Here is an 18,694-nt window from a genome sequence, read left to right as displayed (position 1 = left end):
TTTCTTCCTTTCCTTAGTTAGGGATCACATATATGAGTGTAATGCATGTAGCTACATACTCACCAGTAACCGTCTTCATGCATTTTTAGCCCCACTCTGGTACCATGTGACTGTAGTTGTGACCTGCCAAATCACACAGCAGTTTCTATAGGAACTGAATGTCTGTTTTTTAAATCTTCTCAATGCAAATCTATGGAAATTCAGAACCAAGCTCTGTAGTATGTTCTGAGTCCCATAGACTTGAATTGAGAAAAGTGACCTCTGGAACACAAAGTGATTCGGTGGATTAGGAAAGCCGATACGTGGTGCTGGAGCAACTGCAGATGGGTGGAAAACAGATGACATCCACTTGTGCGAAATCAACTACGTGTATTACATTTTCCTCGGTCAGCTGAAGTGTATTGCTGCACATAGATTCATCGGGTCAGTGAGCGGCAGTACATGCTGCCAGCCAATCGGAGGTCAGCAGCTGACGTCGGCGTACACATGCCCGGGGCACATGGCAGTAACGTCATATGCTCCCTTCGCTTGCATGCTTAAGTCAGCTGCCGACTTCAGTAGAGGAGCTGTGTGGCAGAAGAGCGGAGAGGAGGTTATTTTTTTTTTAAATCAGTGAGTACACGGTGGCCATATTACTACATGTATGACAATATTCTGTGCATTATACTACATGGATGGCTATAGGGGTGCAATATACTATATGTATGACTATGGGCTGTGCATTATACTACATGTTTGACTATAGGCTATGCATTATACTACATGGAGGACTATGGGCTGTCCATTATACTATATGGATGACTATAGGGCTGCTTTATACTATATGGATGATTATAGGGGTGCATTATACTATATGGATGACTTTGGGCTGTGCATTATACTACATGGAGGACTATGGGCTGTGCATTATAGTACATGGAGGACTATGGACTGTGCATTATACTACATGGATGACTATGGACTGTGCATTATATATGGAGGTGCATTATACTATATGGAGGAATATGGGCTGTGCAATAAACTATATGAAGGACTATGGGCTGTGCATTATACTACATTTATGTCTATAGGTTGTGCATTATAGTACATGGATGACTATGGGCTGTACATTATATATGGAGGTGCATTATACTATATGGAGGAATATGGCCTGTGCAAATTACTGCATGGATGACTTTGGGCTATGCATTATATATGGAAGTGCATTATATTTTATGAAGGTCCATGGGCCATACATTTTTTTTATTTGAAGGATATGGGCTGTGTATTATACTAACATGGAGGACTATGGGCTTTGCATTATATATGGAGGTGCATTATGCTATATGGAGGAATATGGGGGGTGTATTATAGTATATGGAGGACTATTGCATGCATTATTCTATAGTATATGTATTGTAGAATTTACAATAGATATCACTCATGCAATGCAAGAAGTCAAATCTTTGGCATTGTACTGTATCTATATTTCTCTGCTGTATTTGTGCATCATGAATCATGGTATGTCTTAAAGGAACCCACTGAGACTCTTTCACGTGGGGCCTACAAAAACCTGGAGCCGTCTCTAAACCAAGGCATAAAGATTTGCAAGGTCCTTTGGGTTGTGTCTGCAAAGTAGCTACTGCCCAATTTAACCTAATAAGGCAGGTTGGTAGCGGAGAGATGGGAGCAAGGTCAAAGGCTTATTAAAAGCTGATATTTCACTTAGTAGCAGACTACAGTAAACAGTTAATATCTGTTTCTACAGTATATAGGAATGACCATAATCAGACCTCCTAACTCCCAGTAACAGATACAGTATATTCATTATGTAGCAGGTCAGAATGTGTGGAGCAGGCTCAGTAGCTGAGTCTGCTTGACTTGGGCAGATGTCAGCTGTATTACGCCGACACTACTTGCCTCTAATAGTAACAGTATGCTAACATTAGCTCCTTACTGTTATCAATTTTTGACAGCGCCATTTAAACCCAGTGATTCTACCCAGGCATCAACTGCCACCCACCCAACCTGTCTAAATTAACAAATGAATAATCATATTTGATGTTGCTGCATTTGAAAAAAAATGATATATAAGAATAGAAACTTGTTTAACCTGAGCATTAAACATTAGAATGAAAAAAAAAATTGAAGATCTGAAGTTGATAGTTTTTGGTCAATGCACCTCCCATAATATGCAATAAAAAGCAATCAAACGTTATCTATACCTTAAAATGTTACCATTAATTAATGCAGCTCGAAGAGTAAAAAAAACAAGTTGTCTTATAGCCCATCAGCAGAAAAATAATTAAAAAAAAACTTGTGTCTCAGAAAATGCCGACGTGAACAAAAAATTTATTTTCAAAGCTCACAGTTTTCGGAACTTTCACCGTAATTGTTCTGATCTGGAGAATCATTTTGAGAGGTTGTTATTATTATAACACAATGAATGTTGCAAAAACAAGACTTCAAAAATAATGGCCGGATTGCATTTTCTCATCATTTCACCTCACTTGGAATTTATTTCTCATTTTCACTTCGGTACATTGAATGGTAAAGTGATTGGTGTCTATCAAATCTACAACTTGGACTGTAAAAAAACAAGACAATGAAAGAAGAAAAAAGTTATAGTTCTTGGAAAAAGAGAGGAAAATGTAAGGGTAAAAATGAATAATTGCCTCATCATTAAAGGGAATGTCAGCAGGATTTCACATCCCAAACTATTTATATAGAAGACAAGTTCATCAATACCTTTACATGGCCAGCCTGTTCCTCCTTTCTTGAGAAATCAGTATATGAATTGACATGCAAATCACTACTGTAGATCTGAATCCTTTGTCACTCCAGCTCTATTCCCCGCCCATGCGCCACTTTCTCCTGCTTGTCTGATGGCTCTTTTGCCTGAGGTCACATAGCATAAAGGCTCTTAGTCAAATAGGAGATGGCGGCGCTGGGCAGGAAATAGAGCTGGAGTGAAAGAAGTTTTTGATCTACAGCATGCATATCAATTCATTATATAAAAAGATTCGACGGTGATCTCTGCTGACGGATACCCTTTATGTGGTTAAATGAAGACAGAATTTACACTTTATATGACTTAAACTGGTGTTACTATGTTTTTTTATTTTGAAGAGCACTTAGGCTTCTTTTACACTTGCATTAGGAGGCGCAGCGTACGCTCAGCGTGAAACTCCGCCCCCTGCCGTGCCTCCTCCGGTCAGCTCCGCCTATGGGCGCATGACGCTGCATGCGACCTGTGTACCCTATCTTTAGCATTGGGTACGCAGGCCGTGTGCAGGCATGCTTTTGCCGGCACATGCGTCCTTTTGACGGTGGGCCGACCTGCTGCAAACGCAACATGTGAAAGTAGCCTTACATGTAAAAATTGACATTGGTGTTTTTAAAACTGGACACACGAAGTGTTTTATTTTTTCAGAAAGGTGATGCTGATGCAGCTTCACTTGATGGAGGATACCTGTATACAGCAGGGGCATGCGGACTTGTTCCGGCGATGGGAGAGATATATGACGGTAAGCATTACAGAAAAACAAAACAAAATTGTCTTTATTGAAAAATATAATAATACACCTCAACTGTTCTGAAAATATCCACAAAACTGACACAAAAGTGCAAATAGACTTGGCTTATGCTGATAATAGCTCTGTAGATACAGGGGAGAAGCAGGAATAAATAAAAGCAAGAACGTTTCACTTTTGACCTGGGGTCAGGTCCTTTTTAATATCCGCACAACATGTAATGACTGAAACACAGAAAAACACAACAAAACGTGTAAAAAATACACCGTTGAAAAAAAGTAACAGTAAACAGCAAGTGCTAGTAAAAAGATGATGAAAAACAGGGTATTTGGTTGATACGTCCCTAACTGATGTATTTAAAAACCTGATCATGTGTTTAGTACCTATATGAATATGATTCAGACAGATAATGTCCGATGTGGACACACTGCAGAGAACAGCTTTCATGTGCATGGCCCACAAGGTGGGGGTGGAAACCTTCCTAATCTTGTAAAAACAGGAAATCAATTAAATACAAACACATCATCCTCCAGACTTGTTCACTGTGTGCATGGCCCATGTGTTTGCATTTATTTCTATAAGTGTAGGATTTTCATAAGCAGTTCTGGCACTGAATGTAGTTTTTTCCCCCACACTAAGAAATCACAGGTGTCAAGGACCTACTCTATGTGATGGGGTACAGTGGGGAAAAAAAGTATTTAGTCAGTCAGCAATAGTGCAAGTTCCACCACTTAAAAAGATGAGAGGCGTCTGTAATTTACATCATAGGTAGACCTCAACTATGGGAGACAAACTGAGAAAAAAAAATCCAGAAAATCACATTGTCTGTTTTTTTTTCATTTTATTTGCATATTATGGTGGAAAATAAGTATTTGGTCAGAAACAAAATTTCATCTCAATACTTTGTGATATATCCTTTGTTGGCAATGACAGAGGTCAAACGTTTTCTGTAAGTCTTCACAAGGTTGCCACACACTGTTGTTGGTATGTTGGCCCATTCCTCCATGCAGATCTCCTCTAGAGCAGTGATGTTTTTGGCTTTTCGCTTGGCAACACGGACTTTCAACTCCCTCCAAAGGTTTTCTATAGGGTTGAGATCTGGAGACTGGCTAGGCCACTCCAGGACCTTGAAATGCTTCTTACGAAGCCACTCCTTCGTTGCCCTGGCGGTGTGCTTTGGATCATTGTCATGTTGAAAGACCCAGCCACGTTTCATCTTCAATGCCCTTGCTGATGGAAGGAGGTTTGCACTCAAAATCTCACGATACATGGCCCCATTCATTCTTTCATGTACCCGGATCAGTCGTCCTGGCCCCTTTGCAGAGAAACAGCCCCAAAGCATGATGTTTCCACCACCATGCTTTACAGTAGGTATGGTGTTTGATGGATGCAACTCAGTATTCTTTTTCCTCCAAACACGACAAGTTGTGTTTCTACCAAACAGTTCCAGTTTGGTTTCATCAGACCATAGGACATTCTCCCAAAACTCCTCTGGATCATCCAAATGCTCTCTAGCAAACTTCAGACGGGCCCGGACATGTACAGGCTTAAGCAGTGGGACACGTCTGGCACTGCAGGATCTGAGTCCATGGTGGCATAGTGTGTTACTTATGGTAGGCCTTGTTACATTGGTCCCAGCTCTCTGCAGTTCATTCACTAGGTCCCCCCGCGTGGTTCTGGGATTTTTGCTCACCGTTCTTGTGATCATTCTGACCCCACGGGGTGGGATTTTGCGTGGAGCACCAGATCGAGGGAGATTATCAGTGGTCTTGTATGTCTTCCATTTTCTAATTATTGCTCCCACAGTTGATTTCTTCACTCCAAGCTGGTTGGCTATTGCAGATTCAGTCTTCCCAGCCTGGTGCAGGGCTACAATTTTGTTTCTGGTGTCCTTTGACAGCTCTTTGGTCTTCACCATAGTGGAGTTTGGAGTCAGACTGTTTGAGAGTGTGCACAGGTGTCTTTTTATACTGATAACAAGTTTAAACAGGTGCCATTACTACAGGTAATGAGTGGAGGAAAGAGGAGACTCTTAAAGAAGAAGTTACAGGTCTGTGAGAGCCAGAAATCTTGATTGCTTGTTTCTGACCAAATACTTATTTTCCACCATAATATGCAAATAAAATGAAAAAAAAAGCAGACAATGTGATTTTCTGGATTTTTTTTTCTCAGTTTGTCTCCCATAGTTGAGGTCTACCTATGATGTAAATTACAGACGCCTCTCATCTTTTTAAGTGGTGGAACTTGCACTATTGCTGACTGACTAAATACTTTTTTTCCCCACTGTATGTTCATGTGTCAGTCAAAAAAAATCTGTTTTTACTGTAATTTTGTGAAAGTTGCTGGAAAAAAAATGCTATTTATGACCATTACGTGTGGATTCACCCATAGAGAATCATCCATTCTGTATATCATAGAATGATAGAATGTTAGAGTTGGAAGAGTCCTCCAAGGTCAGTGTCCAACTCCCTGCTCAATGCAGAAGTCACTAAACCATCTCGGACTGATATCTGTCCAGCCTCTGTTTGAAGACTTCCATTGAAGGAGAACTCACCACCTCTCATGGCAGCCTGTTCCACTCCTTGATCACCCTCACTGTCAAAAAGTTTTTTTCTAATATCTAATCTGTATCTTCTCCCTTTTAGCTTCATACCATTGCTTCTCGTCTTTCAATGTGCAAATGAGAATAAGGATGATCCCTCTACACTGTGACATCCCTTCAGCTATTTGTAGACAGCTATTAAGTCTCCTCTTAGTCTTCTTTTTAGCAAGCTAAACATTCTCAGATCCTTTAACCGTTCCTCGTAGGACATACTTTGCAGTCTTCTCACCATCCTAGTAGCTCTTCTCTGAATTTGCTTCAGTCTTTCAATGTCTTTTTTAAAATGTGCCACAGTATTCCAGATGAGGCCTGACCAAGGAGGAGTAGAGGGGGATAATTACTTCACATAATCTAGAATCTATGCTTCTCTTAATACATCCCAGAACTGTGTATTATCATCATTTAGTACTTCATTGCTAAGTATTGCTTTTTCTGTTGTATATCCTTGCAGCTACTGAATGCAGAAAAAAAGGATCAACAACACCAGGTACAGACAATAATAAATATCTATCCTTCCATCTATATCTCTATCATCTCTTTATCTATCTACCATTTTTACTTCCTTCCTACATTGCATTGCACTGGTCCTTTTGTTTTTAATAAAATACCAAAATAGTGTTAAAAGGACACTCCCCCACTTTAGCATCTTGATGATTCTTTGCTAAGTTCTGCTCTTATGTTATGTGACAGAACGACATTCTTTAGGATTGTTGTTTTTCTATATAATAAATTTCAAGTAATGAAAATAAATAATTGACCTTTTCCTCTCTCCAAAGGCTCATATTACGCTGTTGCTGTCATAAAGGCAAGTGATACAAGCATCTCGTGGAATAATCTGGAAGGCAAGACAACTTGTCACACGGCTGTTGGACGCAGCGCTGGATGGAATATCCCTGTTGGCCTTATACACAAAAAAACTGGCAAGTGTGACATGTGTAAGTGTCCTGTAAAAACTTTAAAAGGTTATAACCGACCTTCATAAATGGTGCACATTGCTCAGTGGAAAAACAAGCAACTTTGCAAATAACTTATTAAAAATCGTCTATGTTCTTAAGAAATGTGGGATTTTTAATGTTATAATTTATTGCTCTTTCCTAGGTTGTCAGACACCTGTGCAGTCTATCAGCGGCGGCCGGTCTCCTAAGCAAGGAGAGCAGCACTCACAAGCTCTTTTGGATAGAGTTTGTAAAGGCTGTTCTCAAGCTGCCTCATGGCTGGAGCGCACTGTTAGTTACCGATCATGGTCGGCTTTCTTGCTAATGTGCTCCTCCTGTGCTGCAGAGGCAAAGATGCTTCATATAGCAACAACGATGCCGCTGGTGTCAAAAACGATGTCGCTGTTGTCCGAAAAGTTATACCATTTTAGAAAACAGCACTCCGCCACCTATTCAAAGCTGCTGTCAGGTAGTTTATTAGCCCTTCAGGAATTAATGCAAAGTGGCAAGACAGACAAGTAAAATGTTATTTTTACCATCAAAATGTTGCTGACTTCTAAACAGGTCACTACAGCTGGCAGACTACAACACCATTAATTAGGTTGAATTGCCATGACAACTATCAGGACCACACAATCAAGGTGTCAGGGTGCCAATGGGGAAAAGAGAGAGAAGCCACACACTCTGTTAAACACCTAGATGCAATAGTCACTGTTGACATTAGCATCTAAGGGGTTAAATGGCCATGACTGGTGCCAACACTGATCGTGACTGATGCAGCAGGGTGTCCGCTATAGATGTACATTGTGACGCTCACACATATCCGCCTAAGTTTGCCTGAAGGTCGCCAATAAAAAGAGAGAACCATCTAATGCATTTATATACAGTTGTGGCCAAAGTATTGACACCCCTGCAATTCTGTCAGGTAATACTCAGTTTCTTCCTGAAAATGATTGCAAACACAAATTCTTTGGTATTATTATCTTCATTTAATTTGTCTTAAATGAAAAAACACAAAAAGAATTGTCCTAAAGCCAAATTGGATATAATTCCACACCAAACATAAAAAAGAGGGTGGACAAAAGTATTGTCACTGTTCGAAAAATCATGTGATGCTTCTCTAATTTGTGTAATTAACAGCACCTGTAACTTACCTGTGGCACCTAACAGGTGTTGGCAATAACTAAATCACACTTGCAGCCAGTTGACATGGATTAAAGTTGACTCAACCTCTGTCCTGTGTCCTTGTGTGTACCACATTGAGCATGGAGAAAAGAAAGAAGACCAAAGAACTGTCTGAGGACTTGAGAAACCAAATTGTGAGGAAGCATGAGCAATCTCAAGGCTACAAGTCCATCTCCAAAGACCTGAATGTTCCTGTGTCTACCGTGCGCAATCATTTTCAGGAAGAAACTGAGTATTATCTGACAGAATTGCAGGGGTGTCAATACTTTTGGCCACAACTGTATGAGTAAGAAAGTAAGAAGGTGTTTTTCTGCTCATAATCATACCTCATTATTTTATGGAGGACCACGTAAGTGTATAAGGAGAGGACAGGACTGTAGTCGGGACCTGAATTGCTGAAACCTCTATGTCCAATCCTTCCCCTACAGAAAACTGTATTCTTCTCTTCAGCATACCTGCATCTCCAAATCCAACTTCCCCCGGGCGCTTCCCAGGCAAGGACGGTCCCTCTGTCAGGCGATCCCCAGCAATGGAGACACAGTCCAAGAAAACTTTAACATTCTCTTTTCTTAATATTTCACATGTCACATCCACAGTTGGTACATCATGGAATTCACTTGTTCCCTCATCTTTCCCTGCGTTGCTGTCTCTTCTGTGCAGTACACGCCCAGACCAGACTGTCCTAGACAGCTCCCCAATTCCTTCCTGGCCTAACCTCGCCATGATGACAATTTCTCATGCCTGTTTCACCCCAGACTCGAAATCATCAGTCACCAGGTTTGGTTGCCTCTGGTAAACCATCCAGCCCATCTGTACCATTCTCGTCGAAGCTCCAACTTCCTTCATCTCCTCAGTCCAACCATCTCCTGCCCTAAAGGCATCCGCCCAGGCGATTAATCGCCACATCTTTTCTTCCCTGTTATGACCCACTGCTATGAAGCACAGTGGCCGTGGGTAATGTGGGCTGCAGTGATTTAACGTTACGTGGCTGCCAAGCTGTCCGGGCCTATAGCCCATGTGGACACTTTAGGCACCCTAGCCCTGTCTGAACTAACTTCCTACAAACTCCTGTCTTACCACCCAGAAGCCCCTCCTACTTAACCCTCTGTAAGCATACTATAAACTATACCTACAGTGCACACTAGTATGCCCCCATCTAGTGGCCCACAAAGGAACTACAACTACCCTTGTTATAAGAACTATATACTAAGGTGCCCTCCTCTAATGTCCCAAGGGAAAGCACCTTACTTTCCCTAAATTGTACATGAACATTAGTACACATCACATTTATTATATACAGTATGATACTAAAGGAACACAACATAATATAATGCAGTTCTCTAAAGAATGGTAACACATATATGCAGGGCCGGTATTAGGGGCAGGCAGACTACGCAGCTGCCTAGGGCCCCTGCTCCCCCCAGGGGCCCACAGCTAGTGGCACATCACGCAGCCGCTATGGGACCCCTGTGAGGCATGGGAGCCCGCCTGCCCCAAGCGCCGACTCCCCCCGCCGCTGCATTGAACTATACCGGCATCATAGATGCTGGTACTGTTCAAAGCAATGATGGAGGAGAGCGCGTCAGCTGACACTTCCTATCTCATCACTCCCCGCTCTGCCTCTGACATAGCGGGTGTGCGATGATGTCATCACGCACTCACTGTGTACCAGGCAGAGCATGAGACAGCCGGGAGCAGCGCGGGCACGAGGAGAAGGTGAGAAGTGTTTTTTTTCCCCAAACATATCAGTGTGAATACTGGACTGTGGGGCCATTCGGGGGTTGGCTATATACCATGCTGGGCTATATACCATGTGGTGTGCTGGGCTATAAACCATGTGGTGTGCTGGGCTATATACCATGCTGGGCTATATACCATGTGGTGTGCTGGGCTATATACCATGCTGGGCTATACACCATGCTGAGCTTTATACCATGTGGTGTGCTTGGCTATATACCATGTGGTGTGCTGGGCTATATACCATGCTGGGCTATATACCATGCTGGGCGATATACCATGCTGGGCTATATACCATGTGGTGTGCTGGGCTATATACCATACTGGGCTATATACTATGCTGGGCTATATACCATGTAGTGTGCTGGGCTGCATACCATGTGGTGCTGGGCTATATACCATGTGGTGCTGGGTTATATACCATGCTGGGCTATATACCATGTGGTGCTGGGCTATATACCATGCTGTGCTTTATACCTTGTGGGGCTGTGCTACAGTGGGGAAAAAAAGTATTTAGTCAGTCAGCAATAGTGCAAGTTCCACCACTTAAAAAGATGAGAGGCGTCTGTAATTTACATCATAGGTAGACCTCAACTATGGGAGACAAACTGAGAAAAAAAAATCCAGAAAATCACATTGTCTGTTTTTTTTCATTTTATTTGCATATTATGGTGGAAAATAAGTATTTGGTCAGAAACAAGCAATCAAGATTTCTGGCTCTCACAGACCTGTAACTTCTTCTTTAAGAGTCTCCTCCTCTTTCCTCCACTCATTACCTGTAGTAATGGCACCTGTTTAAACTTGTTATCAGTATAAAAAGACACCTGTGCACACTCTCAAACAGTCTGACTCCAAACTCCACTATGGTGAAGACCAAAGAGCTGTCAAAGGACACCAGAAACAAAATTGTAGCCCTGCACCAGGCTGGGAAGACTGAATCTGCAATAGCCAACCAGCTTGGAGTGAAGAAATCAACTGTGGGAGCAATAATTAGAAAATGGAAGACATACAAGACCACTGATAATCTCCCTCGATCTGGTGCTCCACGCAAAATCCCACCCCGTGGGGTCAGAATGATCACAAGAACGGTGAGCAAAAATCCCAGAACCACGCGGGGGGACCTAGTGAATGAACTGCAGAGAGCTGGGACCAATGTAACAAGGCCTACCATAAGTAACACACTATGCCACCATGGACTCAGATCCTGCAGTGCCAGACGTGTCCCACTGCTTAAGCCTGTACATGTCCGGGCCCGTCTGAAGTTTGCTAGAGAGCATTTGGATGATCCAGAGGAGTTTTGGGAGAATGTCCTATGGTCTGATGAAACCAAACTGGAACTGTTTGGTAGAAACACAACTTGTCGTGTTTGGAGGAAAAAGAATACTGAGTTGCATCCATCAAACACCATACCTACTGTAAAGCATGGTGGTGGAAACATCATGCTTTGGGGCTGTTTCTCTGCAAAGGGGCCAGGACGACTGATCCGGGTACATGAAAGAATGAATGGGGCCATGTATCGTGAGATTTTGAGTGCAAACCTCCTTCCATCAGCAAGGGCATTGAAGATGAAACGTGGCTGGGTCTTTCAACATGACAATGATCCAAAGCACACCGCCAGGGCAACGAAGGAGTGGCTTCGTAAGAAGCATTTCAAGGTCCTGGAGTGGCCTAGCCAGTCTCCAGATCTCAACCCTATAGAAAACCTTTGGAGGGAGTTGAAAGTCCGTGTTGCCAAGCGAAAAGCCAAAAACATCACTGCTCTAGAGGAGATCTGCATGGAGGAATGGGCCAACATACCAACAACAGTGTGTGGCAACCTTGTGAAGACTTACAGAAAACGTTTGACCTCTGTCATTGCCAACAAAGGATATATCACAAAGTATTGAGATGAAATTTTGTTTCTGACCAAATACTTATTTTCCACCATAATATGCAAATAAAATGAAAAAAAAACAGACAATGTGATTTTCTGGATTTTTTTTTCTCAGTTTGTCTCCCATAGTTGAGGTCTACCTATGATGTAAATTACAGACGCCTCTCATCTTTTTAAGTGGTGGAACTTGCACTATTGCTGACTGACTAAATACTTTTTTTCCCCACTGTATATACCATGTGGTGCTGTGCTATATACCATGGTGGGCTATATGCCATGTGGGGCTGGGCTATATACCATGTGGGGCTGGGCTATATACCATGCCATGCTATATACCATGTGGTGCTGGGCTATATACTATGTGGCTGTGTTATTTACCAAGGGGGTACATTTTACATTATATTCTATGGGTGAGGCTGTGTTATATAATATGGGGGGTTACTTTATATTCTATGGGGGACTAGATTATATTGTATGGGGGCTTTATTATACTATATGAGGGGGCTGCATTATATTCTATGGGGGGCTGCATTATACTATATGAGGAGGGCTACATTGTATTCTATGGAGGGGCTGCATTATACTCTATGAGGGGGTTGCCCTATATCCTATGGAGGGGGGCTGCATTATATTCTATAGGGGTTACATTATATTATATGGCGAGGCTGCATTATGCTCTATGGGGTGGCTGCATTATACAATATGTGGGCTGCATTATATTGTATTGAGGACTATGGGGAATACATTATATGAAGAACTGTGGGGTGCATTATACTGTGGAAAGTGAATTGTACTACATGAATGACTATGGTGGTGAATTATACTATATGGAGCAGTATGGGGAGTGTATTATACTATATGGAGGATTGAGCAGTGTATTTTAATATATGGAGGGCTATGAGGAGTGTATTATACTATATAGAGGACTATCGGGAGTGTATTATACTATATGGATGACTGAGGAATGTATTTTACTATATGGAGGACTATGGGGCACTTTATATTATATGGAGGACTATATGGAGTGTATTATACAATATGGAGGACTATCGGGGACATTATATTATATGGAGGACTATGGGGTGTAAACTGTAGATGTGCTGCTGATAACATGATACTGTATGGTGATATATTAGTGATCCATTAGCAGGGCCGGCGTTAGGGGCAGGCAGACCAGGCAGCTGCCTAGGGCCCCCGCTCCCCCAGGGGCCCCCAGCTAGCAGCACATCACACAGCTGCTATAGGGCCCCTTGAAGCAGGGGGCCCGCTTTCCCCCAGTGCCGACTCCCCCCGCCGCCGCATTGAACTATACCGGCGACTGCCAGTACAGTTCAAAGCAATAATGGAGGAGAGAGCGTCAGCCAACGCTCCCTCTCCCATCATTCCCCGCTCTGCCACTGACACAGCGGGGGCGCGATGACGTCATTGCGCTCTCACTGTGTGCCGGCAGAGCAGGAGACAGGAGCAGCCAGCAGCGCGGGCACAAGGAGAAGGTGAGAATATTTTTTTGTTTTTTTTTAATATATCAGTATGAGTACTGGACTGTGGGGCCATTCTGGGGGGGAGCGACTATATGCTATGCTGGGCTATACTCTGTGCTGGGCTATATACTATGGTGGCATTGGTGGGCTTTATACCATGCTGGGCTGTATACTGTGCTGGGCTATATACTATTGTGGCATTGGTGGGCTATATACCATGCTGGGCTATAAACTATGGTGGGCTGTATACTATGCTGGGCTATATACCATGCTGGGCTGTATACTGTGCTGGGCTGTATACCATGCTGGACTGTATACTATGGTGGGCTATAAACCATGCTGGGCTGTATACTATGGTGGGCTATATACAATGCTGGGCTATATACAATGCTGGGCTGTATACTGTGCTGGGCTGTATACCATGCTGGACTGTATACTATGGTGGGCTATATACCATGCTGGGCTGTATACTATGGTGGGCTATATACTATGCTGGGCTATATACAATGCTGGGCTGTATACTGTGCTGGGCTATATACCATGCTGGGCTGTATACTGTGCTGGGCTATATACTATGCTGGGCTGTATACTGTGCTGGGCTGTATACTGTGCTGGGCTATATACTATGCTGGGCTGTATACTATGCTGGGCTGTATACTATGCTGGGCTATATACTGTGCTGGGCTATATACTGTGCTGGGCTCTATACTATGCTAGGCTGTATACTGTGCTGGGCTATATACTATGCTGGGCTATATACTATGCTGGGCTGTATACTATGCTGGGCTGTATACTGTGCTGGGCTGTATACTATGCTGGGCTGTACACTGTGCTGGGCTATATACATGTGGTGCTGGGCTATATACCATGATGGGCTATATACCATGTGGTGCTGGGCTACATACCATGCTGGGCTATATACCATGGTGGGCTGTGCTATATACCATGTGGTACTGTGCTATATACCATGGTGGGCTGTTCTATATACCATGGTGGTGCTGTGCTTTATACTATGCAGCTGAGTTATATACCAAGGGGGTACATTTTACATTATATTCTATGGGGAGGTGGGCAGAATTTTATTCTATTTGGGGCTACATTATATTCTATGGGGGGCTGTATTATATTTATTATATTCTATGGGCGGTGATTGCATCATACTCTATGAGGGGGCTACATTATACTATATGAGGAGGCTACATTGTATTCTATGGGGGCGGCATTATCTGTGGGGGCTAGATTATATTGTATGGGGGCTGCATTATACTATATGAGAAGGGCTACATTATACTATATAAGGGTCTGCATTATACTCTATGAGGGGGTTGCCATATATTCTATGGAGGGGCTGCATTATATTCTATGGGGGGTTACATTATATTCTGTGGAATAGCTGCATTATACTCTGAGGGGTAGCTGCATTATGCTCTAAGGGGTGGCTGCATTATACTATAAGAGGGGGGGCTGCATTATATTCTATGGGGATTACATTATATTGTATGGCGGGGCTGCATTATACTCTGTGGGGTGGCTGCATTATGCTCTATATGGGCTGCATTATACTGTATTGAGGACTATGGGGAATACATTATATGATGAACTATGGTGTGCATTATACTATGGGAAGTGAATTGTACTACATGGATGACTATGGCGGTGCATTATACTATATGGAGCACTATGAGGAGTGTATTATACTATATGGTGGACTGAGCAGTGTATTTTAATATATGGAGGACTATGGGGAGTGTATTATACTATATGGAGAACTAAGTGTATTTTAATGGAGGGCTATGAGGAGTGTATTATACTATATTGAGGACTATGGGGAGTGTATTATACTATATGGAGGACTGAGGAGTGTATTATACTATATGGAGGACTATGGAGTACATTATATTATATGGAGGACTATAGGGAGTGTATTATAAAATATGGAGGACTATGGGGAGTGAATTATGCAATATGGAGAACTGAGGAGTTTATTATACTATATGGAGGACTATGGGGCAGATTATATTATATGGAGGACTATGGGGTGTAAACTGTAGATGTGCTGCTGATAACATGATACTGTATGGTGATTTGTTAGTGATCCATTAGTGATTGTTCTGTCCCCATCATTCTTTCTCAGACGGTGGAAAGAGGCCGGGAAACAAGTGTTGAACGACTTCAATATTGTCGATCACACTCATTTAGCGGCCTGAACTCAGCGCATATAAATACAACCGAAATGCTTCTGTGTGATGTCCAATATGTTAACTTTTGGGGCCCCATTTTAATCTTTGCCTAGGGCCCCACTTTGCCTAAAACCGGCCCTGTCCATTAGTGATCGTTCTATTCCCATCATTCTTTCTCAGATGGTGGAAAGAGTCCAGGAAACAAGTGTGGAATGACTTCAATATTGTTTAATCACACTCATTTAGCGACCTGAGCTCAGCGCATGTAAATACAATCAAACTGCTTCTATGTGATGTGCAATATTTTAGCATTTGAGGCCCCATTTCAAACTTTGCCTAGGGCCTCACTTTGCCTAAAACCAGCTCTGCATATATGAATGTGGCAGTACCATAAATGTGAGCGATAATACATCTTATTATGTAGCAGTACCGCAAATATTTATCATAGACATTATCAACATTAGAATATATAAACATCAATGCACTGAGAACAATTGGAGGAAGGGAAGCAAGGAGGTAATTCTATCCCAAGTATGGAGCAGTAACATGTACGCACCATCAGCTCAAATGAGGTATTATTAAAGCAAACAGAACATCAAGGCTTAACCTTCCAACCTCTGGAGAAATCTGGATCAGTCCACAAAGGTGGCTGTGACCTTGGCATGATCATATGACTGCGCAACAAAATACTGTGTATGTTATCAGTTAAAATTAACAGCCCTCTATGGGATGAGGCACAAAGGTTGTGATTTCTTGTGGACTTTCAGACCTTTTTATCTGATGAGATGAGTAGATGAGATCCATGTAACTAAAGAAGTGGCTCCATATGAAAACAAAAAAAACATGCTATGTTGTGAACATTACCGGTGGACATTATACTATTTGCAGTGATTGCTAGAACATATCTGACCTCTATTTATGTTGTTCTACATTTACAGCCACTTTCTTTAAGGAGAGCTGTGCCCCTGGGGCTGATGTTAATTCTAACCTCTGCAAACTGTGCGTTGGTGACCCACAGAAATCACTGGATGGCACAAAGTGTTCCCCAAATAACAAAGAATTGTACTACGGCTATCATGGAGCATGCAGGTATGAGTCAGAGATGTGGTGGCTCTCAGACCCTGGTACCAGAAGTTTTTGTAATGTTTTTTGCAGACTTTTTTTCTTACAATTTATCAATTTCCTTAAGAGATTACTGTTTTACACATTTTTATTATCTCCTTCCCAACATATAAAGTACTATAATGTCTCATGTTAGGACTCAGTTTTTGATTTAAGCTCAGAAACCTAGCTTGTATTAATACCGGCAGATAATGGCTGCTTCTGGCAGGGTCTGCTTTTGACAGCAGCTGGTGGAGCTAAGCTCTGCCCACTCCTTAAACACCACTGTCAATTTTTGTCAATGAGATACAAACTTGGATGGAAAGTGGATATATATATATATCCATGTTTCCAGAGGTCCAATAAACGATGGAAGATAGTATAGATGTGGTTTTTATTTGTTAACGCGTTTCGATGTTTTCATACCTCTTCATCCGGACAAACCACAATGATCATTATAAAACAATTGCAGGGACCTGATTGGTTGCCATGAGAGCAAGGGGTCTGCTGAAGGACCCCATGACTATCATGACAGTGCTCCTTTGACGACCAGCCTCTGTTATTCATAGGCGTGGTCTTCACTAAATACTGTAATATTGTGTTATGGCAGTGTATAAGGCAAGGTAGACAACAAGCCCTAATATATCTACAGTGGCATGTAAAAGTTTGGGCACCCCTGGTCAAAATTACTTTTATTGTGAACAGTTAAGCAAGATGAAGATGAAATGATCTTTAAGAGGGCTAAAGTTAAAGATGACACATTTCCTTTGTATTTTAAGCAAAAAAAATTGTATTTTTTTCCTTTTGAAAATTACAAAAAGGAAAATGGGCTAATGTAAAAGTTTGGGTAAGTTGTGTCCTCAGATAAATTTAGCCAAGGTTTCAGACCATAATTAGCCTGTTAGCATTATGACTTGTTCATTATTATCATTAGGAAAGGTCAGGTGATGCAAATTTCCCAGCTTTATAAAACCTCATGCTCCTCTAGCCTTGTGCCTAAAAACAACAGCCATTGGATTCTTCTATGCTGCTGCCTAGTGCTCTAAATATGAAACTGGTGGAGGCCCATAAAGCAGGAGAAGGTTAAAAGAAGATTGCAAAGCATTTTCAAGTTGCCCTTTCCTCAGTTTGAAATATAATTAAGAAATTAAGAAATGGCAGTTTACAGAAGCAATGGAGGTCAAGATTAGGTCCAAAAGACCAAGCAAAATTTCAATGAGAGCTGCTCAAAGCATTTCTAGAGAGGCAAATCAGATCCCCCGACTTGACTGTAAAAGACCTTCTGAAAGATTTAGCAGAATCTGCAGTTGTGGTACATTGTTCTACTGTTCAGATACATTTGCACAAATATTGCCTTCATAGAAGAGTCATGAGAAGAAAACCTCTCCTGCGTCCTCACAATAAAATTTAGCCATAGAAGCATGCAAAATAACATCTAAACAAGCCTGATGTATTTTGGAAACAAGTCCTGTTGTCCAATGAGGTTAAAATAGAACTCTTAGCCCACAATGATCAAAGGTATGTGTGGAGAAAGAAGGGCACAGAATTTTCAGGAAAAGAACTTGCCTTGGAATTATGTTGCAACCAATGGCACGGGGAACATTTCACAGGTAGACTGAAGAATGGATTCAATGAAATTTCAACAAATTCTTGATGCAGACAACACCATCTGTAAAAAAGCTGAAGTTGAAAAGAGCATGCCTTCTACAAATGGATAATGATCCCAAATACAGGACAAGATCCACAATAGACTACCTCAAAAGGCACAAACTCTAGTATTTACAATGGCCCTCACAGTCTCCCGATCTGAACATCATCTGAGGCTAGACCTCAAAATTGCAGTGCATGCAAGACGACCCAGGAATCTCACAGAACTGGAAGAATTTTCCAAGGAAGAATGGCTGAAAATCCCTCAAACAAGAATTGAAAGACTCTTGTCTGGCTACAAAAAGCGTTTACAAGCTGTGATTTTTGAAAAAAGGAATGCTACTAGATACTAACCATGCCAGGGTGTCCAAACTTTTACCTCTGCCCATTTTCCTTTTTGTAATTTTTAAAATGTAAAAGGTGAAAATGAAAATATATATA

At 41.9% G+C, this 18,694-nt stretch overlaps 1 protein-coding gene across 1 annotated transcript in view; it reads left to right on the top strand.

Annotated features, from left to right (window-relative positions):
* Window positions 1-18,694, top strand: part of LOC141091145 (serotransferrin-A-like) — a 58,728-nt gene that overhangs the window by 25,196 nt on the left and 14,838 nt on the right. Inside the window, exons 10-13 of the mRNA XM_073576542.1 lie at window positions 3,413-3,506; window positions 6,566-6,601; window positions 6,891-7,049; window positions 16,444-16,594. Of these exons, the coding sequence (XP_073432643.1) occupies window positions 3,413-3,506; window positions 6,566-6,601; window positions 6,891-7,049; window positions 16,444-16,594 (440 nt within the window). The remainder of the gene's footprint in view (window positions 1-3,412; window positions 3,507-6,565; window positions 6,602-6,890; window positions 7,050-16,443; window positions 16,595-18,694) is intronic.

This window comes from Dendrobates tinctorius, unplaced genomic scaffold (assembly GCF_039654945.1).
Source record: "Dendrobates tinctorius isolate UK_male_01 unplaced genomic scaffold, ASM3965494v1 ptg000049l, whole genome shotgun sequence".
Classification (NCBI taxonomy): domain Eukaryota; kingdom Metazoa; phylum Chordata; class Amphibia; order Anura; family Dendrobatidae; genus Dendrobates; species Dendrobates tinctorius.
This window is presented reverse-complemented; position numbering and strand designations above follow the sequence as displayed.